Source organism: Durio zibethinus, chromosome 21 (genome assembly GCF_047325235.1).
Source record: "Durio zibethinus cultivar Kanyao isolate XHJ-2024 chromosome 21, ASM4732523v1, whole genome shotgun sequence".
In the NCBI taxonomy this organism is placed as follows: domain Eukaryota; kingdom Viridiplantae; phylum Streptophyta; class Magnoliopsida; order Malvales; family Malvaceae; genus Durio; species Durio zibethinus.
The window spans coordinates 1,345,611-1,373,173 of NC_143182.1; the positions used below are offsets into that span (position 1 = coordinate 1,345,611).

The 27,563-nt window shown below is 33.4% G+C and overlaps 3 protein-coding genes across 4 annotated transcripts; 1 reads left to right on the top strand and 2 right to left on the bottom strand.

Annotated features, from left to right (window-relative positions):
* The first annotated feature begins 1,290 nt into the window (after positions 1–1,290).
* Positions 1,291–3,496, top strand: LOC111304598 (protein GRAVITROPIC IN THE LIGHT 1-like). The gene has a single exon (XM_022901304.2). It carries the CDS (start codon positions 1,526–1,528, stop codon positions 2,945–2,947), a length of 1,422 nt encoding a protein of 473 aa, XP_022757039.2. The 5' UTR covers positions 1,291–1,525; the 3' UTR covers positions 2,948–3,496.
* Positions 3,497–6,984: 3,488 nt separating this feature from the next.
* Positions 6,985–9,955, bottom strand: LOC111305904 (axial regulator YABBY 1-like). The gene is made up of 7 exons (XM_022903768.2): positions 9,642–9,955; positions 9,323–9,475; positions 9,000–9,123; positions 8,057–8,105; positions 7,856–7,931; positions 7,532–7,606; positions 6,985–7,422 (listed from the first exon to the last, which is right to left on the bottom strand). The coding sequence occupies exons 1-7, from the start codon at positions 9,735–9,737 to the stop codon at positions 7,354–7,356; spliced, it is 642 nt and encodes a 213-aa protein (XP_022759503.1). The 5' UTR covers positions 9,738–9,955; the 3' UTR covers positions 6,985–7,353.
* A 6,117-nt stretch (positions 9,956–16,072) lies between these two features.
* Positions 16,073–20,403, bottom strand: LOC111304599 (Golgi SNAP receptor complex member 1-2-like). 2 transcript variants are annotated; one of them, XM_089750615.1, is made up of 7 exons: positions 20,325–20,403; positions 19,948–20,136; positions 19,494–19,681; positions 17,880–17,969; positions 17,721–17,792; positions 16,418–16,547; positions 16,073–16,333 (listed from the first exon to the last, which is right to left on the bottom strand). In XM_089750615.1, the coding sequence occupies exons 2-7, from the start codon at positions 20,078–20,080 to the stop codon at positions 16,236–16,238; spliced, it is 711 nt and encodes a 236-aa protein (XP_089606741.1). In that variant the 5' UTR covers positions 20,081–20,136; positions 20,325–20,403; the 3' UTR covers positions 16,073–16,235. The 2 variants fall into 2 exon arrangements, with proteins under 2 accessions (XP_089606741.1, XP_022757043.1); XM_022901308.2 differs by lacking the exon at positions 20,325–20,403 and having other exon boundaries at positions 19,948–20,305.
* Between the last annotated feature and the right edge of the window lie 7,160 nt (positions 20,404–27,563).

A 27,563-nucleotide genomic window follows, 5' to 3' on the forward strand; every position in this document is an offset into this window, starting at 1 on the left:
AAAAGGATGCACAAAAGCTGGCATGATAACGCTAATTCCACAAGGTTCAGGCAGCTTGAAAGACATGTAAAGCTACTTTAAAGCAATAAATATAGCATTCATCAACAAAGTTTTACCACCTTTGGACCCATGAAAATATAGATCCTATTCGACAAATTTGCAATGACAAATCGAATACATGACTTTTAGACGTAATGCATTTGGTTCTATAATTTGATGACAATTTGTTGTTCTTCTTTATTACCAGGTACAAATATAATTTATCGTAACTGTAGAAATTAATGAGGTTTGAGATTCGATATTAATGTGTTCATAAAATGGGTTGTTGAAAGTTGGTTAAGCATTGAAGTTTTGAAGCTGTGGATCAACACAGCATACTTAGTGGTTGTTTTGATGTCATGTTGATGTAATTATAACTGCCCTAAATTGGGGCCAATGATAGAGTCTTTTCTCCATTTTTATTAATTGTAACCATTGACTGCAAAACTAACTCAAAGTTTAATTAAAGATTTCCCAATACATGGATAGCCTATTGTAAACCAATCATCACAAAATTGATATTTACCTAACACTTTCTGATGCTAAAAATTAGCTTACTCTAATTGTATAATTTGATAAAATAATCAAAGCTCATTAATCTTATTATTTTCTAACTGTTGTTAGTATGATAGTAATAGAAAACTTGTACTCAATTAGCTTCTTGCTAGTTAATGGAATTTTTTTTTTTGAAGTAATTCGAACTCGATCGTACTTAAAAGATAAAAAATATATATATATTTTTGTTGGTGCATGCATGTAATTACATTGATAGAAGAGTTATCACTTACCCTTTTTGCGTTTGTTTGTGCATGTAATTTATTTATTATTATTATTTTTTAAATTGGCTTCATTTGTGAATTATAAGATACTTATTCCAATCCTGTATATCTAATTGAATAATTATTAAATTATAAAATGATTACTAAAAGTCTTAACTGTTATTTTTTTTTTTTTTTTGGCCAGTAAAAAAAAGTTGTAAGTATTCAATGATCTAGGGGAAGCATTTTCTTGATTTCCCAAAAATCAACCCAATGATTCAACTCCATTGAAGTCAACCTTCAAACTCCCAAGCATAAAAGAGAAGAATCAGAAGGGAAAGACGAGGAAAAAGTCAGATAAAAGAAGAAACTCGATCGATCTGTCACAAGAAGAGTATACTCAGCTGTCATCTTAACCTTGCCCATTTTACCGTTACACAGAATTCCTAAAAAAACAAAAAAGTCAGCAGAACAAGGGGACTAAAAACATTAAAAAAAACCAAAAACTAAAAAAAAAAAGGAAAGAATGAGAGAGAAAATACGAAGGAAAGTTCCAGCAAGCCAAACCCATGCCTTCCTTCCAAGGCATCCAAGAACAACACCCAAAGCAAAGTATCACTCCTCTTTCCTCAACAAAAACAGAATTTTTTCCCTACCAGAGAGCAAAAAGACAGAGACCAAAAAAACCCAAGTAAAAGCCATTCCTTTTTTCCATTTCTATTGCAGAAATGGATGGCTATCCAGCTTCAACGACACCGAAACCCCCACAAATCTCTGAAATGCTTCAAAAATTCGCCTTGGCTTTCAAGACCAAAACTTTCGAGTTCTTTGCCGACGAAGACAATAACAAGAACCACCCTTCTGACTCCGAAGGATTTTCCCTCCTCGACTCCACCGAAGACTTCATTACCGACCAAAAAGTCGTCGTCATCAAGCCTGACCCACCTCCATATTCCTCTTCCCTGATTAATAACAGTTTCCAGAATAGAACCATCGATACCCAGATGGCTGACTCTTTGATTTCTTCTGTTTTTGCTGCTGTTTCTTCGTTCGAAGATTCCTATCTTCAGTTACAAACTTCGCACGTGCCGTTCGTGGAGGAAAGTCTGAAAGCAGCTGATAGAGCTTTGGTTACTCATCTGCAAAGATTGTCTGATTTGAAGCGTTTTTATAGGGAATTTCAAAAAAATCCCAATTTTGAAGCTGGGTTGTCTCTTGGGTCTTGCTTGGAAGCTCAAGTGCAAGAGAATCAAAGCAAGTTGAGAACTTTGGAAACGATTTCAAACCGTTTGCAAGAAGAGATTGATGAAAAAGACAATGGAGTTTCATCTTTGAGGAAGAAATTAGCTGAGATTCAATGGGCTAACACGAAATTATCCCAAAAATTGTCTGATAATTGGAATTCAGCTTGTCATGTTCTGTTAACTGTTAGGGTTTTTTATTCTATTTTGCATGATGCTTGTAGAGCAACCCATAAGTTTAGTAAGATTTTGATTGGCTTGATGAGAAAGGCTGGCTGGGATCTTGATTTGGTGGCAAATTCAGTTTATCCTAATATTGATTATGCTAAGAAAGGACACAATAGATTTGCTTTTTTGTCATATGTTTGTTTGGGGATGTTTCAGGGTTTCGATTTTGAAGGGTTTGGTTTGAGCGAGAATGAACGTTTGTGTAATGGGAATAATGCTACTAGTTCATTGAAGCAATTAGTTGAGCACGTATCTAGCAATCCTATGGAGTTGCTGAGTAGGAACCAAAACTGTGAATATTCAAGATTTTGTGAGAAGAAGTATCAGGAGCTTATTCATCCCACCATGGAGTCATCGATTTTTAGCAATTTGGAAAAAAATGAGGTTGTGCTGAATTCATGGCGGTCGTTGAGCATATTCTATGAGTCATTTGTTAGCATGGCTAGTTCCATATGGACACTTCATAAGCTGGCTTTTTCATTTGATCCTGTTGTTGAGATATTTCAAGTTGAAAGAGGAGTTGATTTTTCACTGGTATACATGGCAGATATCGTCAGGAGATGTAACTTTCCTGGCCAAACTAGGGTTAAAGTGGGGTTCACTGTGGTTCCAGGATTTAAAATTGGAAGGACTGTGATTCAGTCTCAGGTCTATTTAAGTGGGTTGAAATGTACAGGGTAGTTGCTTATGTATAGCACATGTGGAGATTAAGTTATAATAAATCTTCTCTTGTTAAAGGGATTTTGGAGCAAAGGTTATTTTGGTTGGAATCCTTGATGGGCTGGAATTGTGGGTAAACCATAATGACATTATGACACCTGAATCCTAAAGATCAAAGTTTCAGTTTTAGTAGCTGTCTTGATCCTCGAGAAGATACCTACTATCTAAAGTGAAAACCCTTAAAGAAATACAAATTCTGCTGCTGCACTTTGCACCGGGCTCTAGGGAGTGACTGCATTAAGGCAGCTTCTTGGCCATTTTCGTATCCGGAACAGCATCTCCAGGTTGTGAATTTCTTTTCTTACAATTCTCATGTGAGTCCAATGTAGAAATGAATGTAAAGCTTTTTTCCTCTTTTTTTTTTTTTTAATAAGCTTTGTGAGTTCCTTTGACACAAGAAAAATACTACCCAACTGTGTATCCACATAGTTGTTACTTGTACAGTTTGACTTTGTATTATTCCACTTTTAAGTTGTGTCTTTGATTAAAGCAAAATCCATCTTGAGAAAACTTGCACTGCTATTTTAATGTGTTTGAGTTCTTTAATTGTATTAGGTTGTTATGGATGATCCACTTAGATCATATCTTTTGGTTGGTTAAAAAGGCACTTTCATTGCTTTTCTTCAAATCAATTGAATCAGGAGCCTGGTGATCCATCCATATATTCTTATTGATGAATGCCATTTTTGCCCTAGCAATTTTTGTTTATTTTACTTTCTACCCCCATCTGCAGGATATGCTCTGTGAATGTTCTCTGGAAATTTTATACTCTAAACTCCCTTGCATTTTAAAAAGAACTGTGTTGATAAACCAGCTAAGGGAACTAGCTTTCGTTTCACTATGGCTCTGCAATCAATGTAGCATCTTATCTTTCTTTGATCTGATGAGATGCAAATTATAATCTTCTTATGTTCTTTTGATGCTATATTGTCCAATTGGACTCTATATTCAGTTCACTAATTATGCAAAAGAAATGTGCTTGAACTTCAATTCTGCAAAAACTGATGATGTTGTGTATCTGTAGTTTGCTAACTTATCTATGCTGCTAAGGTTTTGGATTTGTTGTCGTATCAAGCTATACCCTTTCCCAATATATATGTACATCTAGCTCCGCACTTACTGATATTTCGTTGCCCCTTTTTTTTTGTGATGATTGGTGCAAAACTGTTGGTTTTACTTTTTGCACATGATTTGTATTCTTAATTCAGCTGGAAGGTGCAACTATATTTGTTTGAGTTAATTGTTTTGACAGCAGTCTGGATCAGAAGGTCGTTCTATGGAACGTCTAGGAGCAATTGTGAAAGCAATGAACTGTAAAAGTGTTGTTACTTGTTGCTTACTTTTTAATTTATACTTTTGAAAATACTCTGCTCATTGGCATTTTCCTTTTTACAATAGTTTCTTGCACATCATGTTTGATCCTTTTGTCCTGATCTTATTGCTAGTTTCCATTGGTCTCCCAAGACCCCTTGTCCTGCTCATGATATCTTAGCCCGAAACTTTGATTTTGGTCAGTACTTCTGTCTGGGATTAGTATACCTGCTTGGTTGTGTGTTTCAATTGTGTCTTATTGCTCGCTTTTGACCCTGGTGTCATTGCAACTTTCTTTCCCTTACCAAAAATCACATCTACTTGAATCCTCCTTTTGCAAGGATGACGATGTTCATTTGTGATTGTCATGACTCTTTGTTCTATTTCATTAATTCATTGATGATTGATTCTAATGGTACGGCAGTTCTACATCAATGCTGTCACTACAGATGCCAGTCCAGTCCAAATTTTTAAGTGCCCAATCTTTTGACTAATCAAGGTGGATAATTGGATAACCTAGTTTTGGGATTCTTAATGTTGTTTGCCTTGCCTTCATGCTTTTGTCTGGTTCTGTCTGTCTGGGCTTGATCTTCTATACTATAGGTTTGAAGTTCTCTGTGTGCAACCTGGTTACCAATAAGCATTAAGCAAATAATCACCTTTTTTTTTCCCCATTGTTCAGGTTTTTATCATAATTGATTGATGAGTAGTGGTCAAATGACTAGTCTGGGTCTTTCTGGGCCCTGACTTATGAGAAGCATGTTTTCTTTTTTTGGGTCTACTGGAAGAAGTCCAAAGCTACGATGATGTTCAGCTGGCCCGAAAATCTCACAGGTATGGACGGGCATATGTTCAGAAAACTAAAAAATAGCCCAATATAGTTTCTTTCCAAAAGAACAACAAGACAAGGCCGACATAGTTACTCACTTATGTAGGACGATTCTGCCAGCACCATTGCATTAAACCCAGGCCAGTTGTCATGAGTCATTTTGTTTTCCGATGGGACAACACTACTACAGGCTACTGCCCCCCCCCCCCCCCCCCAAAAAAAAAAAAAATAAGAGAAAATCAGGTCTCTTTGTCCAAAGTGAATAACCTCTTTATGGTGCTACAATACACTATCAAGTATTTAATTCAAGAGAGAGAACTTTTCCGCTCCAACTAAGATACCATCTCTCGATCCCATCGTATGAAAAGTGGCAGGAAATGACCAAGAGTAAATACTCGGCCCAGGCCCACAGCCCACTGCTTGTCTTGAAGAGTGCTAAAGGACAAAGTTTAGAAACACTGGAGTCTGGAACTATGAAATTTCTGACCAAACTCGCTTAATTTCTACCATATTGATCAGTCGATTTGAACCATGCACATCGGGAAAGCTGATATTAGAAGTGGAAATTAATAGCTTTTATTATTGCAATTTGATTTTTAGTTATAGGATATTCTCAGGACTGATTTCATATAATTCCCCATTGCATTAGTCTTACAGTACACTGGCACGTATAGGTAATTAAATCTGCAGACTAATTAAGTTCCCAAAAATGACAGTCTCTAAAACAGAAACACCATGGTTATAATCTATCTTCTAACAGACCAGAACATATATACGAGACCAAATAGTTCAAATATTTATATATATATACTTTAAATTAAATTATTAATATACTTTACCAAAAAAAAAAAAAAAGATTTGATTCTTTTGTCTCCAAACACCAATGCTCAACACCTAGCTACTAGTTAACTATGGAAGGGTAGGGTTCCTTGCATAAAATGATAAAGATGCAAGTATGGATGTCAAAATATCAATGTATATTTGTTTTCTCATTTTCACTAATTTTCATTTCGAAGATTAGTATTAAAAATCTGTATCTGCTAAATAACCAAATCCTTCAGTGTTTTTTAGCCAAAGATGAGGTGATCTGCCACAATATAACAATGCCTCACACATGATTTTTCTTTTTCCAAGATGTATATAATTAAGGGCACTCGTTTAGTGTTTTTTTAGAAAATTAATTTTCTTGCATTTAATGAATTACTTTGAATTTGGAATGATTTCCGGCATATGATGTAAGAATCATTTTAAGAAGCAGCCTGTTGTTATTCAAGTTTGAAGCAGCTTAAACTTATATGCATGCAATGCATAAAACTTGGTATAGTTTTCCTTAGCCTTTGATTTTTTATTTTAATTTTAATTAATTAATAAAATTCAGTGGAGAACCTTATAATAATTATGCATTTTAGTTTTGCGTGTAATAATTCAATATGCCAAAAAAAAAAAAACATGGAATTGAAAATCTACAACGTACCATCATTTATTGCCAGACTTTTCTTCAACTTTGAAACATAAGATGAAGACAGACATCAAGATATTATAGTACAATTTTTAAACACACAGAATGGTAAAAGGAGTTGGTGCCTTAAAATTTAAAGTCAAAACTATTTAAGTATTTATAATGGATTTTCTAAGGATTTTTTTCTTTGAAGAAATAAAGAAATCATGAAAATTGGGAAATATGGTCGGCTAAAACATCACAAATGCAACAAAAATATTATTATAAACTACTCCATATATGTGCATTTTGGTTAGTGTATGTGTGTGTTTTAGTAATGTCTATCGCAAACCATTATTTTAGTTAAGGAAATGAAATGAAAGGAAAAAAAGGACAGGAAAGAGACCGAAATTCAACTTTGAAATTGAAAGATTAAGCAAATTAAGGATTAACCATAAGCATTCAAATTTGAAGAACTATTATGATCATGACAGAAGGCTAACGTCTGAGAACTATATATATATATATAGATTCAACAGCATAAAAGCCTTCATCTTCATAAGAGTTCTTCGTAGATGGCTAGACCAGATTGTTTCACAAACATTACTTCTAGACATCAAAATCCGTTCGAATAATCACTAACATAAGCTCAGAATCCCAAAGTTTGGACTGTCTTCTAAGTGAACAGATCATAAAAATTAATAGGACGCCTGATAATTAACAGCTAATATAAAAGCACGTAGAAGAGAGAAGAAACAAAGAAAGCCTAACAGCAGTTTCACTTGTTTATTAGTACGGAGTGACACCTACATTGGTTGGAGCAAAGAACCCATCTTTCATAAGCACCTCCTCTCCTTCCTACATCCACAATCCCAAAAAAGAAAAGAAAAAGGATTAATGGTCAAAGCAATAAGAATTTAAAAAAAAAAAGAACTTAACTGGTCTTAAGGGTTAGGGTTTAAAATACCTGTTGGCGTATGCTAGTTTTCTTCAAGGGTTGATCTGGCATAAGTCCGAAATGTATGTGTGGGAAGTGGGCCCACTAGAAGACCATCGAAAAAGAAAACAAATTAGTACTCATAATTGATTAATAGTAGAAAAAGAACTACGTGAACATAACTAAACCCTAGATTTTTTGGCCAATAAAAACCCTAGATTTTTTTGTTGGCCCTTGGCAAAATCAGAACCTTGGATTGTCAAGGGACTTGTTTTTTTAAGTAAAAAAGAAAAGAAATGTTAAAGAGAGTTAAAGAGAGTTAAAGAAAGGACAATCTGGAATCTTGGATCTCACATTCTTGGCAGCGGCACTGAAGGCCTCTCTGTGACTTATATCAGGATTCCCAGCTTTGATGCGTTGGATTTCGTCCCTGAAAAGATTTGATAGATGTCAAGATCATACATGTGCTTCATTCTTTCCATTCAAAACATTTAATTTTTAAACTTTATAGCAAAAGTTTAACGAGGATTACATTATGAAGTATTAATCACTTACTTGATGAAGCGGTTGTAGGCAGATGGGACTCTCTGTCTCTTCTCCGGAGCTGGACATAAGACAGACAGTGCACGGACAAACAAAGAGACAGATACATTAAAATCACGTCGCTGACTTTTTTGGCAACATTTCGGCTTTCATTCTCTCTCTCTCTCTCTCTCTCTTCATCATCACCTCATCATCATCTCTACACATACAGATCTACCTATCGATTTCTGCATGGATTCTTCTTAATTTACATCTATATTTCCGGGGGAAGAAAAAGAAACCTCAACTCTCTCTTTCTCAATTAATTTCAGATATATGTACATGGACAAAACTGGGAGCTAGTGACGTTTTGTACGCTAGGGTTTGATGGTTAAGGATATCAAAAAGAGAAGAGAGGAAATGAAAGGCGCACTCATTTGAGTACCCAAAAATAGGGTTCTTTATACCATAAAAGAAAACAAAACAAAAAAGAAAATTGCTTGAAGAAAGGAAGCATACTAATAAAACGTCTACAAGGTTTCAACTTCAAAATAATAATATATAATAATAGTGCTGCAACTTAACAATATATAGCTACAGATCTCCGGTGGGCTTTGCGGTACTGCCGCCATATAGCCATGGAAATAGCATGAGAGATGAAATTAAACATATTTAAATTAAGCAAAAAGAGGTGTTAAAGAGGAAGAAAGAAGAAAGCATAGGGAAAGCAGGGAAGTAGGCATGTGAAGCGTAGGATCATGGCTTTTTATAAAAATAAATGAAAAAGAGACTTCTGTGTATTGAAAAGGATAATTAAACTTAGTACTATTTTTATTAAAGTACAAATGTTGTGAAGAAACTGACTTCTCAGGAAATAGACCCAAATCGGTTTGTGTGGCTACCTTCTAATTTTCCAGCTAGTTAAAAAAAAGGGCGATGTGAAACATAATAAAGAATAAAATGTGAAGAATCTCACGTCTGTTGACCACTGGAGGTTTGGGTATCTCCTCAACTCCTCCTCGAATAGCAGGCATAACCGAGTCATTTGGGTTTGGCTGATTGGTCAGCATATTTGTTGGTGCACTACTTCGGATCTCCTCCTGCCATATGCATATATATGTAAATGAAACCCTAGCTTTTGCTCGAAATTTAAACAGGAAACTAAGAGTATGTGAAGAATTAAGTAGTGAAAGAAGAAGAGAAAGTTAATTTTGTTTGTAGATTTGAAACCCTAATATCTTCAGAAACGAAAATATAAAACATATATATATATATATATATATATATATACATACATACCAGGAGATTCTGAGGAGTAAAGAAAGAATGGCCAAGGTGAAGCTGATTAGCTGCAGGAAGAAGCAAACCACGCATGTTGACAGACAAAAGATTGGTGCAGTGGCCGCATCGAACCGTAACAGTCTTGAACAAGCTAGTGCTAGGAACACTCACCTGCGATGTGGTTCAAATACAAAAGAATGCATTTGTAAAAACTGAAACAATAAAAACCCAAAAGGGTTTTGGAGGAAAAAAAAAGGAAGAAGACTATAATATGGAACACAATGGGAGACAAAAGAAATCAAAAGAGAGAGAGAGGGAGAGGGAGAGAAAGTGATACAGCGAGAACAGTGTCGCAAAAGTTGCAATGGACGTAACAGAGCTGGTCGGAGGGAGAGAGGTGGTCCGGTGAAAAAGCAGCTGATGAGGACGACATCCTTTTTTGATGAGCTTTTGATTTGATTGATTGATTGATAGATTGACTAATCAGTGGATTTTGATAAGTGTCTCACACCTTGATCTGATCTTCTTGATTGTTGAGTTGTGCTAAAGATACAAAGAAGAGGATGAAGGATAGAGAAATGAGAGAGAAAAGAAAGATAAGAGATACTACTAATATACTAGGAGATAGAACAGAGCCAGAAAGTGTTTCCCTTCTCTCTCTCTGCTTGTTGTATTGTAAATATAGTTCATTTGTACATGGTTCTAGTTTCAATAGTTTGTACAAGTTGTTGATGTATCATAAACAGTCCCCGATGGTAAAAAATAAAATAAAGAGAGAAATTTAATAAACGGCTTAGGTTAGAAGGCAAAAGAAAATGAATGGTTGGCATTCCCAATGGATGTGTGCTTGTATGAGGGGGAGAGAGAGAGAGAGAGAGAGGGCAGAGGCGGCAGAGGTGGGGGAAAGGAAGTAAGAAAGGGACGTGTGCATGGGAGTGATTAGCTTTGGTTCATTCACCTGTTGTTTTCACAGTTAAGAGGGGGGTGTGTCAAGCCTTTTCTCGGTTCTATACAATTCGATGGGTGCCTCCAGGGCCACAATATCATATCTTTGTAAACTCTAGTTAAATAAAGCCCTAAATGCCGGGCACCGATCCTCTATAGATTTCACCTTTAGCTTTTGTTTAACCTGGTCTGCCATTCAACCTCCAATCCAACGTAACCGTCTCACCATACATTGGGACTCATCTGTCTTTTCACTAGTATGCTCGTTCAACTCCAAAAATGGTGGTTTCTTGTATCTTAGAGCTTGTAAAAAATGTGTGTATTGGCACGGTGTGAATCTACCCGCCGTGGCCAAAAAGACAAAAGTGACTTTTGCTTAGCAGAAAAAGCCGATGAAGGGTCTGAATTTCACTAACAAAGAAAAAGCCAATGAGGATGGGGAACTAGTCAATTTTTTAATGATATTGGACATTCGCATTCATTAATCATTCCATGAAGTGATGGAATAGAAGATGTTTGGATACAGAGAGTTTACATTTATACCAGTGTTATCCTATAACTTCACTGGATAAGCAAAACATACAGATAATTACATTCATAAATACTTCTCTACCATCGATTATGATGGAAATGGTATCCTAGGTGGTTTTTATATCCAAATACAATGCACTAATTGTCGGGGTCAAAGCTGAAGCAAATGAGAAGCAAAAATTTCTCAACGTTTGTTATCTTTTAATGGTACTGATTCAAACTTAAATTTAATAAAGCGTACTTAAAGGACAATTGCCACGTTATTTCTGACATTGTTTCCTGATTCCAGTCCATAATTTCTTGAACTTGATTCTTAAATTTAATAAGGTGTAAGCATTCAATTGAACCCGAATGTGACAAAATAGTTATAGTTTGGTCGGTGGCAGCTTTCAGAATAGGGTAAGCCTTCTAAATAAGGGAGCCGGTAATAGCTAGAGGAGACTCGTTTTCAGATACTCTGCGCCTCCTAGGGAGGGAATTCACCGCCAAATTATTATAACATAATAATAACTAAATCAAACAAAATGTATTACGATAAAAAGCTTTTGAAATATCGATTTGACCACTCACGTATCTTCTCTCTCATACATGTACAAAGATAAGTAGTTGTCAGTGACAACAGAAGACAGAGATCCTTTAATCGAATTTACTTTATTTTGTCCTTGCGTTGCATTGCATTGCATCGAATAGATGGATTTTTTTTTTTCATTTTCCTTTTGGGCTGTTGTTAGCTGATTGAGTTAGACCTCTACCTACACTACTGCATCTGCTCTCTGCGGAGGGTTTTACTTTTTGTTGCAAAGTAAACCTAACTTTGCTGAAAAAGATGGCTGTCATATGTCTAACATTTTTTAAAACTATCACCATCCATCCCCCATGTGTGCAAAAGGGTTTTCTTCTCCCCAGATATGCCCTTCAAGGTAAAATTTTAAGTCACTTAGTTACAAATGACCGTGGGTCCTGTATAGAGATGCCTTGGGCAGCTTTAAATGTCTCTCTGTAGTTAGGGCATCGCTGCGCTGCAGGCTGGTTCTGTTGGATGTTTATGGTATGCCTTTGGAGCCACACCAAGAACAACGGCCAATGGTGGCCCCCGGATTTTCAAATTTAGCAAGCAATCAGCCTTTTCACCCTTGATTGTCCTTCATCCTATCTTATATGGTACAATACTATTTCACATACACACAAATCCATTGGGTGATTTTCATGCAGTAATGCTTTTAATTAATCTGTCTGGAAGAAGAAGATAATAATGTTGAAAATTACAGTATAGATGGTGTAAAGATGCAAACATAAGTACCTTTTTTGGTAGCCGTAAATCACTGTTTGCAAAATTCCGGTCTTGCAAGAATACACCTTTTAAAGTGACGAGTGAATCATTTGAGCCAAATCCCAGATTCAACATAAATACATATTTATGCTGATGAAAATTTGCTAAAATAAATCACAAATTAATATGTAAATCTACCTGCACACATACATATACTAGTATAGTATATTTCTTATAGTACAAGATAAGTGGGTTACGGAGACAAAAGATATTAACAGAAACACAGCTGTCGACATATCGGCATCTTCGTACATTCTAATTCAATGTTGGATACAAGGATGAAGATGGGACTCAGACATAAAATTGACAGTATCCTACCAAGGAGACCTTCCATGAAAAAAAGCACTCTAATGAAAAACCTTAACATTCAGGAAGCAATGGCCTACTTTATAAAGTACATCTCAGCTTATTTTAATCTTTTGAGGTTGGACATACTTGGGGGAATACCAAATATCCCCTTATCTTCTTTCACCTATCATTTCTCTTGACAGTGGTTTGAAATAAAAGATCCTCCTTGACATTTACAAATTATTGCCAAACATACATACACACGCACACACACACACACACACATATATATATATATATATATATATATATATTAGTGGAAGTAAATTTTTTTAAGAGATTACAATCTGAAGATAGGAAAAAAGATTATAGATATTGAAATTTAAACTTTAAATTTATTGAATGTTAAAAATAACTCAATAAATCAATTAAGTTAAGGTTGAAAATACAATCTATTAATTGTATGGCAGCAGGTAAAGACATTCATCGCTTTCATTAGATGGAGAACTTGTCTCGTCATATTAGAAATATGCCATTCTAGATGAACATTCAAGTGACCGGCCAAACTTTGTACCCAGAAAAGGAAATATGTTGGATGCTGACTACTGCTTGACCTGTGATTGACGCGCTGGCAAAAAAAAATGCGGAGATTCATATATAATGAGACATTGGTTGGCTGATGGTGATGATTGTGTTTTACTTGGGCTCTTCATTGTTTTGGTATTTTTTCAATGATCTGTGATGCGTATCCTGCAAAATTTTGACAGCTTGTATCATTTACTTGATATCAATAAATAATATTTGACTTAGAAAAAAAAAAAAAAAGAGAGAGAAGAATTTGTACAAGCAAAAAATCTTAAGCCCAGCTAGTAAAATTGTTTACGTACATCTAAAAGTTAACTTTCATGGTAAAGGCAATCCGGTACATAAAATTCTTGCTATACATGGTATCCAAAGAAGAGTAGGATCCGAGTCAGATCCACTGGATCTAACATAACGAGTCTTACCTTAGAATTTTATCATTGCGTCGAGGCTCCCCTCCCTTTTTATAAGAGTTCATTTTCATAAAAGTTAGTTTTCATATTGTCCTAATATCGCTTTGCAAAAAAGCATGTGATGTTGTGGAGAAATATAAACATGGAAGTGAGCTCAAAGCTTACGTGAAAATGACTTCAGGTTTCTGGCTAGCCAGTTTTCCTCGCTGAATGTTAGGGCTTCGACCAGCAGTACTAACCCACAAGCCCTCTCTCTTTCCACTGGACCCTTACTGACCAATTTTCTAGCCCCTTTTGTTTAGTCAAATGGGCTTGAAGCTACTCTTACAATCATAATTAACTAATATCGAGATATTTCCGTATTATGATCAAAGTAATTAATAAGTAATTGCAGTGCCAATAATAAGCCTATATAACCTTTAAAATTATATATATCCATCTCCAAGCACAGAAGAAACTAAACACCAAGTTCTTTACAAAACTGAAAATTGTTTGAAACTTGAAAGAAATTAGAATCATTGCATACTGCACATTCATGATCAGTACTCAATGCAAAATACAGTAGTTTTTTTTTTTCTTTTTCTTCTTTTTCAATTAGCATCTTCTGATGAACAAATTAAACAAAAGAGTTAGAAAAATGGAGACAGTGGGAAGGGGAAGAGAGCAACAATTAGTAGTCGTTATAAAACCTGTTAAAGACAGCGATCATATCTTTTTTTTTTTTTGTTCTTTCCCCAAATGTGAAAAGTTAAAATGATTTTTTGATTTATGCATGACATGCTTGTGTATAATGCCAGCGAGCATTTGGGTCCATTAAATTTGTACGGTACTAATGTAGTAATTTTAATTCTGTTCACTAATGATAGAAACATTTAATTTGATTCATGATATTGAAATGAAATAAAAGAATAGGTATATAAGCAATTAAACATACGTTGTACAATGAAAATGAGTCTTCTCCTATATCAAGAATCCGGTTTTATACATTTTAAAATTCTAGCTCGAGATTTTTAGTATGAAATTTTAAGCTTTAATATTGTTGAGTATCACCTTGAGAACTGTGTATTTAAAAATAAATAGGCATGCATTTTGCTAGTTATACTCTGGTTGCCAAATAAACGCCTTGACGATCAAGATGACAATTAGCTCAACTAATCTAACACTTAATCAATATTAAATAAGTCAATTGATTACATCAACACAAGTCAATTATTTAATCACGTTAATATCATTTCACTCTATAAAAGGTAAGATTGTGGCACAATTACCTCATTTTAGTCCTCCAATCACTCTCACTTATTCTTACCTTCTCTTACCTTTTTTTCCCTTCTCTCTACCTTCTTCTATATGTTATCCTATATGTTATACTGTTCCTTCTTTTGCATGTCATCTCAACTTCTAAATCAACTACCAAACCAGCTTCCAGCAGGGCACCCAATATCACACCAAAAACACCATCAACACTAATATTTGAGCAATTAATTAATTGTAGCTACGTGCCATTTGAATCTAGTATAAGAATTAATATCAGCTGAGTTACAAGAAAATTAAGCAGTCAAAATTACTAATATAAGAGTAGAGTAGAGAGATAGCCAATAAGGCGAGCGTCTGGAAAAGCCTGTGAGGGAACTCTTATCTGAGTGGTAGGAGTAGAGCTTAGAAGTCCAATAAAGATAAAGATGAAATTAATTTATAGCCTCTTTTGGCATCAGAAGCTGCCTGTTGCGTGTAGCATAGTAGCTAGCAGTGAACAGTTTCACTGTCAAGACAAGTATTTAGTACGTACTGCAACTGTAGCCACAAGCACCGATGGCCTCCTTCTTACTCTGGCTGTGGCCTCGAGGCACGTTAGCAACAATTATCAAAGTAAGATACAACTCCCTTTCTCTTTTTTCTTTTTCTTTTGTTTTTGCTTGCGCTGCCAACGTTATGACAATGTGATTCATTTTAACTAAAGTCCACCTCTGCAGGTGGAGCAGTAGGATTCAGATTCTACTGATCGATCTAGTTCTGATTAGTTCTTGCCTCTTTTAAGTTTCTTTCTGTCTTCGTTCATTCTTTTTCCCTAACTGAGAGTGGGAATACCAGGGATCTTTTCACTAATTCAGGTTCTAAGATATAAATTAATGAATCTCTTTTGCATATAATGAATTTAACTCCTTTTTCTTTGTTATAGTTAAGAATGATAAAGATCAAAAAACGACTTCAAGTAAATCTAGACCTTGGCTTAAATTGTTAAAGTTACCTCTCTTAAAAAATGAATTCTAGTTAAAAAATTCAATTTCAGTATTTACAAATTTTCTTTCTTTGGTTCTCCTAAATCTGGACCTTTTTTGTAAAAAAAGAAAAAGGGGGTTCAAGTAATATAATAACCATTATTCAATTATTAAGAAAAAAGCACCAACGCCATATCATGCTTTGATAATGTTGTTTAAATTGTGAGATATGCATGAAGGAGTGTCATCGCTGCCCAGCCACTGTCTCGACTAGAACGGATCAAGCTCGCAAAGCTTAGCATATGCTAAAATTAAAGGCACCTACAGGGACTTGGGCAGCAAGCCAGCTCAAATTAGACCACACCCTGTGTGGCCACAAGTGAAATTGACCCAACACAGGAACGGTACAAGCTAACGACTCATTGACTACACCAAGCCTCTGTGTTTGGAGGGATGTAAGAGATTTGCATGTGAAACAAAGTGAGATTTTCTGTGTAATGGTACCAAAAAGAAGGTACCTTACAGAGAATGTGATCTGTTCAAAGTTCTAACAAATTATAAGCAAAATTCTCTTACCAAAGCATAACCGCTTACAACATTTCGTATTAAATAAATCACATCTCTAGTTACTTTGAGAGCCAATAGATGATAAGGAACAACGTACAAGCTGCAATTACAGCTGATAGAATAAGAGTGTCTCTTGAACGCCTCCTTCTTATGGAACCTAGAAAATATAAGAATTTTAATTAGTAAAAGTTAATACTATAAAGAATAAAAAACTCAGTAATAAAGATACACCATAAAGTACCAAGCAAGCCACGGATAACAGGGAACTTGTCACTTAGAACTTTTACTTTCCCTTGAACATCTCCGAACAAAGCTCTTTGAGAGCTCAACACTGCTCTTGTTGTTTGAGCTTGATTAATCACATCATCTATCTATTGGAAGCAAACATATTGGTAAGGAAAATGGAAATTAAATAAGTCTTTGACATAGAGGGACAAGGAAAAACTACCAAAATAAATAAACTACAAGCGTATTTTTTTAGATGGCACTAAAAGCTAACAAACAAAGATATTAATGCACACCAATGAGATGCCTAAAGTTTCCTATATGTCACATCAGTCTTATCAAGTAATGAAACTAAAGCCTAAATTACAGAGCTAAAAAAAAGACATGGGAGCAAAAAAAGGATGCTTGTTTACGTCTCTGTGCTAGCATGCACAAGTTTTTGTGAGCGCATCAGAGAGAGAAGTTACATAAAATTCTCGTTAGCATATCTTTTTACAATCAGTTTTGGACATAAATTCAGTTCCCCTTTCCCCCTCCCAGCGCAACTATGAAAGTTTCCTTTTGGGGTAAATAATTAGAACTTAGTGCATGCTATTCTCGCTTGAGCTGAAAATATAGATGATGCAAAATCCATGGCTTCACTGCTAGCATGAACTATGAATCACTATCAATCCCCAACCATGAATAACCTATGATAGCAGATAACAGCAACAAGAAGAATCAACTTTCAGGGGACATCGGTATCCAGTGTAGTTTTTCAATTTTAAAATCCAGTTCATTTCATTGCAAGAAAGCAATCAGGAACAAGATTATTGGTGATGTTCAAAAAGGTGGAAGGGTATACATCATAAAGTAACAAAAACCAAACTGATGGAAGGCCATCATCTAAATTGGAGGAATACTAGTTATAGGCAAAAATTTAGGGAAAAGGCTTTGTTATTTGGACTTATACTTATTTATGAGGGCTTCATTCTAGGTTTATGTATCTTATATAAAAAGAGTCATTGTCAGCTTTGAGTTAACTGTTGATAACTGAGATTTGGATTTGAAGACTAGTCAACAGAGGCTTGAGAATAGCGATTTTAACTATTAAGATTTTTGGGTTCTACAAACCAAACCACCAGTTTTAGGTTTTACCTCTCTGACCAATATATTCATTCATTTCTTCTATTAAGTGTAAGTGTGTAACACATCTAAATCAGCACCCTCTCCAAGCCATTAAGTAATTGCAAAATAGAAAATCTTGCAGCAAAACACAGAAGGGGAAAATTCTTTCAAGAAACCAAATGCAAACTGATAAAAAAACATTTAAATCTTACATGAGCTATGCTCCCATGGATGGCAGCTCGCTCTCTGAGCAATTGCATTCTAGGTGACATACTTCCAGATGCCTGCATGGAGGCAGATTCAGTGAACTTTGGCAAACAGAATAGTACTGGAAATGAGAGTAACAAAGTTAAGAGTTTAACAATGACTACCTTATACTCACTGATATCATCCCTGACAGAACTCAGAAGCTCCGCGTGTTCCCTCATTGAATTTATGTTTCCCTTGATTCTTCTAAATTCCTAACAAAATTTATATCATTACTTCAAAAGAATAGAAATACCAATCAACTTCTCCAAATGCAAACGTCCAAAAAGAAACAGTAACTGGGAGTAATTCCATGGAACACGGGTACAAAAATCTATAGTTCAATGAACCGGAGTACCAAATAAAGCACTTAAAGAAACCCTAGGTTTTTGTTATACGGCAGTGTAAATGCAAAAAGAAGGAATCTTTTATTCTTCAGAAATTTAGAGTGAATGAATGCATTTGGGGGCTTAGTTAAAGATATAACAGGTAACAGCGATACTGTAACTGGAAGTAATTCCATGGAACATGGGTACATTAATTTATGACGCGATATACCAGAGTAGCAAATAAAGCAATTAAAGAAATCCTAGCTTTTGGTTATTCTTCAGAAATTGAGAGTGAATGAATGCATTAGGAGCTTAGTATGATCTGTGACAGTTAACAATGATACAGATGGACTCTTCTTCCACTTCTTCCATGGTTCAAGAAAAGAGGAGATAAGGACGCTTCCAACTGTAAAACAGAACGAGACTGAAAATCAAATTTTATCCCTACAGCAAGTTTTCATGTACATGGAAGGGGTTTTGTGTATTCCCAATTGTCCATGAAAACAAATGTTTCTTTAAGTGAACAAGTAGAAAACAGAACAGATAACCAACAAAAGAGATTATATCAGAGTTTGAGCTCCGAAGTTGCTAGAAAACTACATAAAATTGTTGGTATGAAGCTATCAATTATCAAAAGAAAAAAAAAAAAAACCTACAGACCAAAAATCTTTTAAGAACTTAACTTCTGTAATGTATAACACAAACCAAAAACAACAATAAAAACAGGAGTATATTTATACTCATTCATTGCTATAAACCAAAAAACAATTTTTGTTTTAAATATTTTGCACCAAATGCTAACTCGTTGCTTGTACTATATTTTTCCTGCCTCTGAAGTAATTGTGAGGTCAGTAACAATCATGGACCATGAACTCTTGGATAAGTAATTTAAAGTAAAATTACTTATGAAATAGAATAACTAATATATTTTATTCCAAATCAAGATACTGAAACCTTTGTAAGGGATTGCCAAAACCCACAATTAAACATGATTACAAGCATGACAAAGCCTGTTCCGGAAGCAGCTTCATGGTGACATGCTTTAAGTAAGATGATCAGTTTGAACCCATGGCCCATATACTAGTTACAGAAGGAGAGAAGTTGAAAGAAAGTTTGTGCAATTGCAGTGTTAAAATAATAAGAGACCCTAGCATTCATGTGTCTTCTATTAATAGCATGAATAAGAAAATTGCAAAGAAACACAACAGCAACTATTTGTAAATAGCAGGACTATTCTAGGCCCTAGAAAAAAGGTGACTGCTTCACTACACTCATAATTTATACATTAGTAGTAACGTAGGAAAAAATCCATACTTCTTTGAGGCTCATGATACTTGGTAATTAAACGTGGAAATCTGACTTCCAAAAACAAATCTAGATAACAATTACAGCATGGTCAACAGAATAAACCTGAGTAAACTCATGTAGTATGTCTCTGTGCCTTGCAAGCTTCTGGGTCACGGAAGTAGTCGGTGCAGTAGAAGCAGCACATCTACTCATAGCATCGTTTGTGTCCAGCAGTTTCTCAAGCAATGATTGAATTTCAATTTCCATAGACTTCCATGACCTGCTTGACCCAAGCGTTGGCGACCCAGTATCTACAAAACCGAAATGTAAGTACATATCATCACAAAGGAAAAGAAAGCTCAACCAATTCCAAATAGAAAAAAAAAAAAAAAAAGGTTCTCTGTTTTGACAAATCCAATCTATTCAGCCGTTAGGGTTTGTTCAATTTTTCAACAGATTTGTTCATAATTTTTGTAATCTACCAAAAGAAAATAAAAATGCAATGCATAACACAGAAAGCAACAACCATTGGAACAAAATTCTAAAGAGAGACAGTGAAATGGAAAAGGGAGCAAACCTCCATGGGTGAACCTAGCACCAATCTTAGCATAAGAAGAGAGTTTGACATCGAGATCGCCTTCGATCTTTCGAGCTTCTCTCCTCAGTTCCTCCCAACCCGATTCTTGTAGATCCAGGTTCGTGTCCATCATTTAGAATGGATCTTAGTTAGTTTGTCATGAAAAAATCGATTTTTTACACAATTTCTCTGATTGAAATGAAAACAAATTTAAATTTTATCAGAAAAAAATGAATGAGTTGACGTAACTCAAATATTTTTAATTTCTAAGAAAATTTTGTGCTTAAGCATAATTATTCTTTCTTGTTCTTTTGGCAATCAAAATAATTCATGAAATTATTATTAGTGGTAAAATGTCAAAAATAACAAGATCTTGCCTTGCGTAGAGAAAAGAAGCAGATTGCGGAAGGCCTTCACGCGCCGTCCATATTCTCTTGAACCAAGAACAAAGCGGCCGGGCAATAAACTGCTTCGAACGCTGAGGCCCATTTCAATCTCCTAACTAAAGAGGCCCAAAATCCCTTGGAAGCTTCTTGGCGTCCATATAGCTCCATTGTATCATTTCGTCTGGGCTCTGGCCCTTATATGGTACTTAAATTTTTTTAATCTCCTATAACTAAGCATTACCTATTATTTTTTTAACCCTTTTGGTCATCTTTTTTATTTTTTATTTTTACGAAAAATTCATCGGTTGAGATAAAAAAATAAATTACAAATATTAAAATTTGAATGAATCACAAACTTACTAAATATCATTTACATTAAATAAATTAAATTTTGAATTCATTTTTTATAATTTTGATAAACAATATCAGTAACGAAATACAATATTACTTTCCATAACTTTCATTTAAATCATAATAATAGTATTGGACCTATTAGTGAGTGACTTCTAAGAATATTCAATGATATTAAGGTTATTGAAATATTAAATATGGAATTATTGAATCTAAAAAGTCTTTATATATTTTTTTATAATTTTGTTACGCAAAATCAGTATCCTCGAAACATATGATTTTTTTTTCGTCATTTTCATATAACTTTAATAACTTATGGATGTATTTGTCATTAACTTTCTATGATTATTACTCAATAACGTAGGGTTGTTGAAATATTAAATAGGGGGTCATTGAAATAATTTTTTTTATAATTCTCATATTTATAATTTTTTGAAAATTTGCATATGAAAAATTAATAATCTCAAAATTTATTATGCGTTTTTTTTTTTTTTTTATCAAACGACTCCACCAGAAATTCACGAAGAATAACTTGATAAACTTGGTGAAATAATAGAAATAAAACATTCATTCTAAAAGCTTGCGATTAATCTGTACTAACTAAACATCATTACCAGTATCCATTGCATCAATATTAATGCCTGAAAATTGAGCATCAAGCAGTCATCTTCTAGAAAACTTGACATGCAGAAACTCCAGCCACATGATTAGCACAGGTAAATTTGCTGAAGCCGACTGCAATTATTTGAATGACCTAGTAAACTTATTATATATTAATACCAATCATATATATAGAGTTATGCATGGGTGATCCCATTTCCTTATGATCGAAAAAGTATTATCATTATCATTATGTGATAAAGTCTTTTAACATCTAAATTAGTATTATTCAATAGTAATTGAAAAAGTTATTAAAAACTAAAATCAACTATTTATGATATAAATTATTTTTAATATTATTTTTGTACTATACAAATATGCATTTATAATAAAAATAATTTGCTATTAATGATGTCAGTTAAAGTTTTATTATCTTTTAGATGAATTTTAACTAAGAGTAATTTAAGATAAATAATAAAAAAATTTAATTCAAATTAGTTAAAAAAAAAAAGGTTGACTATTAACAAAATTAAAACTAATTATACCGAAAATTTTTAAATTAGTAGTAATTATTCATTTAATATTTTGTCAACCACTCTCATAACAAAAGCAAGTAGTGGAAATGGAATCAATGAAAATTTTAATATTTATATATATATATATATAGTTTTTAAATTATTATACCATATCTTTTGAAAAATAGGTTTTCAGATAAAATCCTTTTGTGTATTTGAATTTTGTAATTGAATTTTCATTTATATATTTATTTAGGTTAATAATTATATGAAAATAAATTATTATTATAAATCTAACATATGAGTTTTTTTTTTTAAAAGAATAAATAAATTATGTTAAATTGCAATAAATATAAATAATACAAAATTAATAAAGTAATCTTGAGTTAATCCAAAATTTTCTTTAAGACACACTTACTTTATTTTCTTTAAGAATATTCCTCATTGAATATTTTAAAATTTTTATTTTTTTTAAATATCACTTGGATATATGTATATATAGAATTTTTATTTTTTATCAAACATATTATTTATATGTATAATTATATATATATATATATAAATAATTCGTACATTGGACGGGCTACAAACTAATATGCAGAAAATGATGGGTTTCCAACCTGTTAACTCGTTTTTACTCGTAGATTTACTTTATTCATTTCCGTTGTCACGGTAGATTGAGATCCACTAGCTAGCGGATTGCAAGAAGGAATTCTCTTGATGCTAAGCTCTCTCTCGTTGATTCAATCCCCCTCTAACGCCGTGACCTGTCTTGATCTTACAAATTTGCAGACCATGAAGCAAGATCCAACAATGATCCCCAATTTAACCATTCTTTTATCTATATGTTTTTCAGATATAGACCAATATATAAAATCATTAATTGAATTGGAGTCCAATATCTTTTGAAAGATTTATATTGAAGTTTAGCTAGGTCATTAGCTGCCACAGTTGACTAGCCTTAGCCGAAGCTCGGGTTAAATTGCTTGCGTCGGGTGTTGGAATATTATAGTGGCTCGCATGTCATGAAATTTGAAATACATGTACCATTCACATTTGAGCATCTAAGTATGCATGTATCATTAAATACATAAATAACTATATGTATATATATATATATGTATGTATTTGGTGAAAACTAAAAGCATGAATCTAATCATGATTATCTAAATAATTATTGCTTCTTTGATGGTGGGATGCAAATTCAAGGAATCAGGAATCACTTTGGAAAAGGGCCTCTAGCCTAGCCTATAAACATGTAGCCTAAGATGAAGCCATACTGTCAAGCTAAATCAAGTAAAAATCAAGCGAACATACCAACCATCAAGCTAAACCAAGGCTTTAAGGGAGTACCAGGTATACTTATAAATTTGTGTTTTTACAGGAGACAACAGTCGATACTTCAACAACAATCACTGTAAGCTTGTATCGGGGCTTATATAAAATTTCCCATCTCTATTATTTAGAAGTTGTAGGGACGTCCTGTACCTTTGGAAGGAGAATATGGAAATTAATCCTGCCTGCATCCTGATTAGCTTCCATCTTATGGGAAATGAGACTGAAACTAAGAATTCAAAGTATTAATTTCGAGTATTAAAAAGCATCCATAATACTTAGCTAAAGAACTGCAACAATTGTAATTTTTTGGGTCCAACTTTGGCTGGTCAGCAGCTCAACAGAATACAAATTTTTTAAGGGTAACAAACAAAAAATTCATACGGAAAGTCAATCTTTGCAACCATATCTCCTGTCCCTTGGAGCCAGCCAAAAGCATGATCTACAACATGCAGGTACAGGCACCCGTACATATAACAACAAGAATTTATGAAGAAAATTTATGGGCTTTTTTTTTTTTTTTTCTCTTTTCGAGACAGGACAACAGCACTTTATAACTACAATAAACTTCCGGAGACCGTTGGATTGCTCCAAGAACAGTAAGATGTAATTGTCAAACCAACGCTCTTTAAGTTATAAATGAATATATATGTAAAATAATACAATAACACACATAGGAGCAAGTGAAAGAGAGCTTTCGGTCCAGGCCAAGGTTTGGCGTGGAAGATGCAAATATATATTTTTGGAAAAACCAAATTTAACAAGATAAGAATGCAACGCCGCATTTGACTAAGCAATTTGGTGTTGATAATTCAAAAAGGAACATTACCAATGTGTCCTACAGCTACAAGGACGAAAAGTAAACACTTGCATGCCATTGAAAATTTCCCTTTTCTCATCACTTGATTTCAAAGTATACATATATATAATAATATATTATTCTATCCACATACCATTGGTCCACTATCCCATACCCTTTTCTATTTATCATACTAAAAAATAACAATAAGAAAGCATTTTTTTTTTTTTACATCAAGAGAATAAAACCCTAATATAAGTAAAAAAAAAAAAAAAACTTAGTTCGAAATCAAGTTCATGATGTTCCTTCAAACGCCTTTAACCATTAAACTAAAGATTTGGAGACATAAGAAAGTATTTCACATACAATTTACTATTCAATGTCTACAAATACTAAAATATTTGATCAATAATCAGTTGATTTTTGTATGTAATTGTTATTTTCAAGATCGGTAGCTACATATGCAATTTCTCAATCAATTTTCCAATCACTTAATCTATTAAAAATTTATCGTCTCGTTTAACAATTGCCAACCCTTGATAGCTTATATAGTCTTTGAGCGTATGTTACAAGATGCATAAAAGCCGTGGTACCATTTTTACTCATTTTATTGATAAATTTTTTTAAGAACATATATATAAACGTGGGATAATCGACCATGTGAATCTTATCTGCCAAACATGATAAGAGCAATCCTTAGAACCAAAGCGATTGCATGATACGTTTAACTACTGCTAACAAGGAATCAGATTCCATGGTCCCAAGCCAACTTCATTCCGAATAAGATAGCATGAAGCTCAACCTTCAAAACATATCTCTTACGTATCTTTCTCACAAAACCAAATATCCATGCCCCACTACTATCTCGACACAAACCACCAATGCCAAGCTGCCTATGATCAGAAATCGACGCTCCATCAATATTAAGTTTAACAAAGTGGAAAGAATTGCCTAGAGATAAGCTTTACTTATCAAAGGTTGAAAGCTTTCTTGATTCTCCTAAACTGCAAATAATCTTGAAGACCAACGGATTAATATAATTTACATTATTAGGTCACATAAATCTGCATCAAATACACATCTATTTCGAAATATACCAATAGATAAATCCGAACAAATTGACCAAAGAATAGAGTCTTCAATAAGATTAGGAAGTACTTTAATTTCACTATGATTTTCCATTTTTATTCAAAATTATTTAGTCATATGTTTCATGAATTAAACAACATTCCAATAATCAATACATGCACGCAAGATATTTGTGTGAAGCAATAGACTAACCTAAGTAAGGATAGAAGTTTAGGGGAAAAAAGTAGAAATTGTCTTAAAAAATCACAGAAAAATTTTGAGATTTCTGGGGAGGAAGAAATCGCTAGAAGTTGTTTTTTTTTTTTTGGTGCGAAAAGGGCACTTCATAAATAGTTGAACGATCTAGAAGTTGGGTGTAGAACAAAGATTTTATAGTGCCAAAATTTGAAAGATAAGAGTGACACAGATTTTGTCGAAGACATTTTGTCTGTTTTTACTGTAGTATCTTTGAATAAAGAGGACTCCAACTTGGATGGCGACAGGCAAAGTAACAAACTCCACGGAAATGGAGATTTTTAAGCCTTCACCTTTCGGTTTTGGTGTTTTATACTTTTGCAGCCTATGATTCAAAACTTTAGAATGATTATCCGTTACTTCTCCAGTTTTGACCACGTGGCCGTAGGGACCCACTACCTTTGGAATTGTCAAGTGCAATTAGCACGGGACCCACTAGTGCTGATGAATACGGTAAAGTACGACCATTCTGTACGGAATTTCGACCTGCTACCCGATATATTTTCTGAGGAGAAACCGAGGAGGCCTGCTATGTTTGCATATAGACCGAAGGAAATATGTACCTTACCCCGAAATCCAACATTTGTCAACCATCTATTGGTTTAAAGAAAATCGTGCGTTAGAAAATACGGCAATGCTAGGCAGCTGTATTGACAGACAACCGTGAACATCATGTGAATTTTCAAATGTAAAATTGATTAAGCGTGAAATTAATATGACATTTTAATAAATTTTATTCAATATTTTTTTGAAAATATTAAATAATTTTTTTTAATAAAATTATAATATAATTTAAAAATAATATATTTCTCATCAATTGTCTAATATATTGAATGTATATGAAAGTCTATTGAGATATAAATTTGTTGGTTGGATCATTCAATTCCAACAAATGTAATTAATTACGACTAATCTGTGATAGTGATTACTTTAGAATTGTCCCTCAACTAACACATTCTTAGCATTTGAGTCATGGAGGTGCAATTGAATTTTTCCTTCTACAATCCGCGTAAATATTTCTCTTTACCTACTCCTTCTGAGTTATGAGCCCTTATTGATGCTTCCAACTTGCATTTTAATGCTTTTGATGCCATGATTTTCAAGGCACTCCACAATTAATTAGCAGTCTATAGTCGTTGTGAGTCATAATATAAATTTGACTAATGATATTTGAATATATATTAATTATTAAAGGAAATAAATTTTAAAAACAATTTCTTGGAAAGTTCTTATTTATAACTAAATAAAAAAAAAAAACGTTTATTATCATCAACCAATCAAATCGTTCAAAGTCTATCATAAGTTTTTTAGTTATATTTAGCTCAAAATTTGATTTTTTTTTCTATATCAAATGAGTAATTAAAAAATCAACACAATTAATTAATTTTTTAAAGTAATTATGTTAAATGATTTAATATCGGAAAAAATAGTTTATTTACAAGAAAATATGTCACGTGGGTAGGAATTCAAAACGCTGTAAAATAAACTCGATATTCAAAAAAATAAAAATAAACTCGTTATAAACAAGGGAAGAAAATTTTACTCGAATGAAACTTCTCTTAAAAGTTAAAACAAATAACTCCGTACGTTGATTTTCAATGTGAAATACCGAAATATGCTGATTTCATCCATCTTTCAGTACCTAGCAATTATTAAATTCAATCATGAGTTAGTCTGGTTGTTAAGGGAAATATTTTTTTGTTAATTTAATTTTAATTTTATAAATAATATTTCGAAAGTAAAATATTAGTATATCAAATCCACAAAATCACCCAATTAAAAAAATAGTTCATCTAAAACCAGGTGGACGAGGTAGGATGGATCACAGGATAACTATTGAGTGGTATACCGCACCAAGTTTCCCTAGGCTGTTATTTAATTTGATAATTTAAAATATAATATGATAATATATAAATATAATAAAAAATAAAAATATATAATTTAAAATTTTAATAACAGTTATTTATAAATTGACAAAAATTAAAATAATATATTTTATATTAATATAAATTATAAATAATTTTTATATAAAATATAATATAATATATAAAATTTATTTTTATAATATAAATACTTAAATTACGTAATTTTTAAAAAAATCGTACCCATAAATTAAAAGTGTGCTAATCCAAAGATGCGTACGCGACCAAAACTGAGGCTTTCCTCGAAGAAGCGCGGTGGAGTACTGCTACATCCTCATTGTTCATAAATTACAATTACCCATATAGTGCAACTACCAATTTAAGTGCCCAATCAGAAAACAAAAAGGTTCAAATCCCTGCTCAACTAGGGAATCAGAAATGTCAA

Coding starts and splice junctions, on each gene's coding strand:
- LOC111304598 (XM_022901304.2), top strand. CDS start 1,526: ATGGATGGCTATCCAGCTTCAACGACACCGAAACCCCCACAAATCTCT.
- LOC111305904 (XM_022903768.2), bottom strand. CDS start 9,737: ATGTCGTCCTCATCAGCTGCTTTTTCACCGGACCACCTCTCTCCCTCC. Junction 9,476..9,641: donor TTTGCGACACTGTTCTCGCT/GTATCACTTTCT, acceptor ACCACATCGCAG/GTGAGTGTTCCTAGCACTAG. Junction 7,932..8,056: donor GCCTACAACCGCTTCATCAA/GTAAGTGATTAA, acceptor AAATCTTTTCAG/GGACGAAATCCAACGCATCA.
- LOC111304599 (XM_089750615.1), bottom strand. CDS start 20,080: ATGATGGACACGAACCTGGATCTACAAGAATCGGGTTGGGAGGAACTG. Junction 17,970..19,493: donor TACTACATGAGTTTACTCAG/GTTTATTCTGTT, acceptor AAATTTTGTTAG/GAATTTAGAAGAATCAAGGG. Junction 16,334..16,417: donor TGTTATCCGTGGCTTGCTTG/GTACTTTATGGT, acceptor TATATTTTCTAG/GTTCCATAAGAAGGAGGCGT.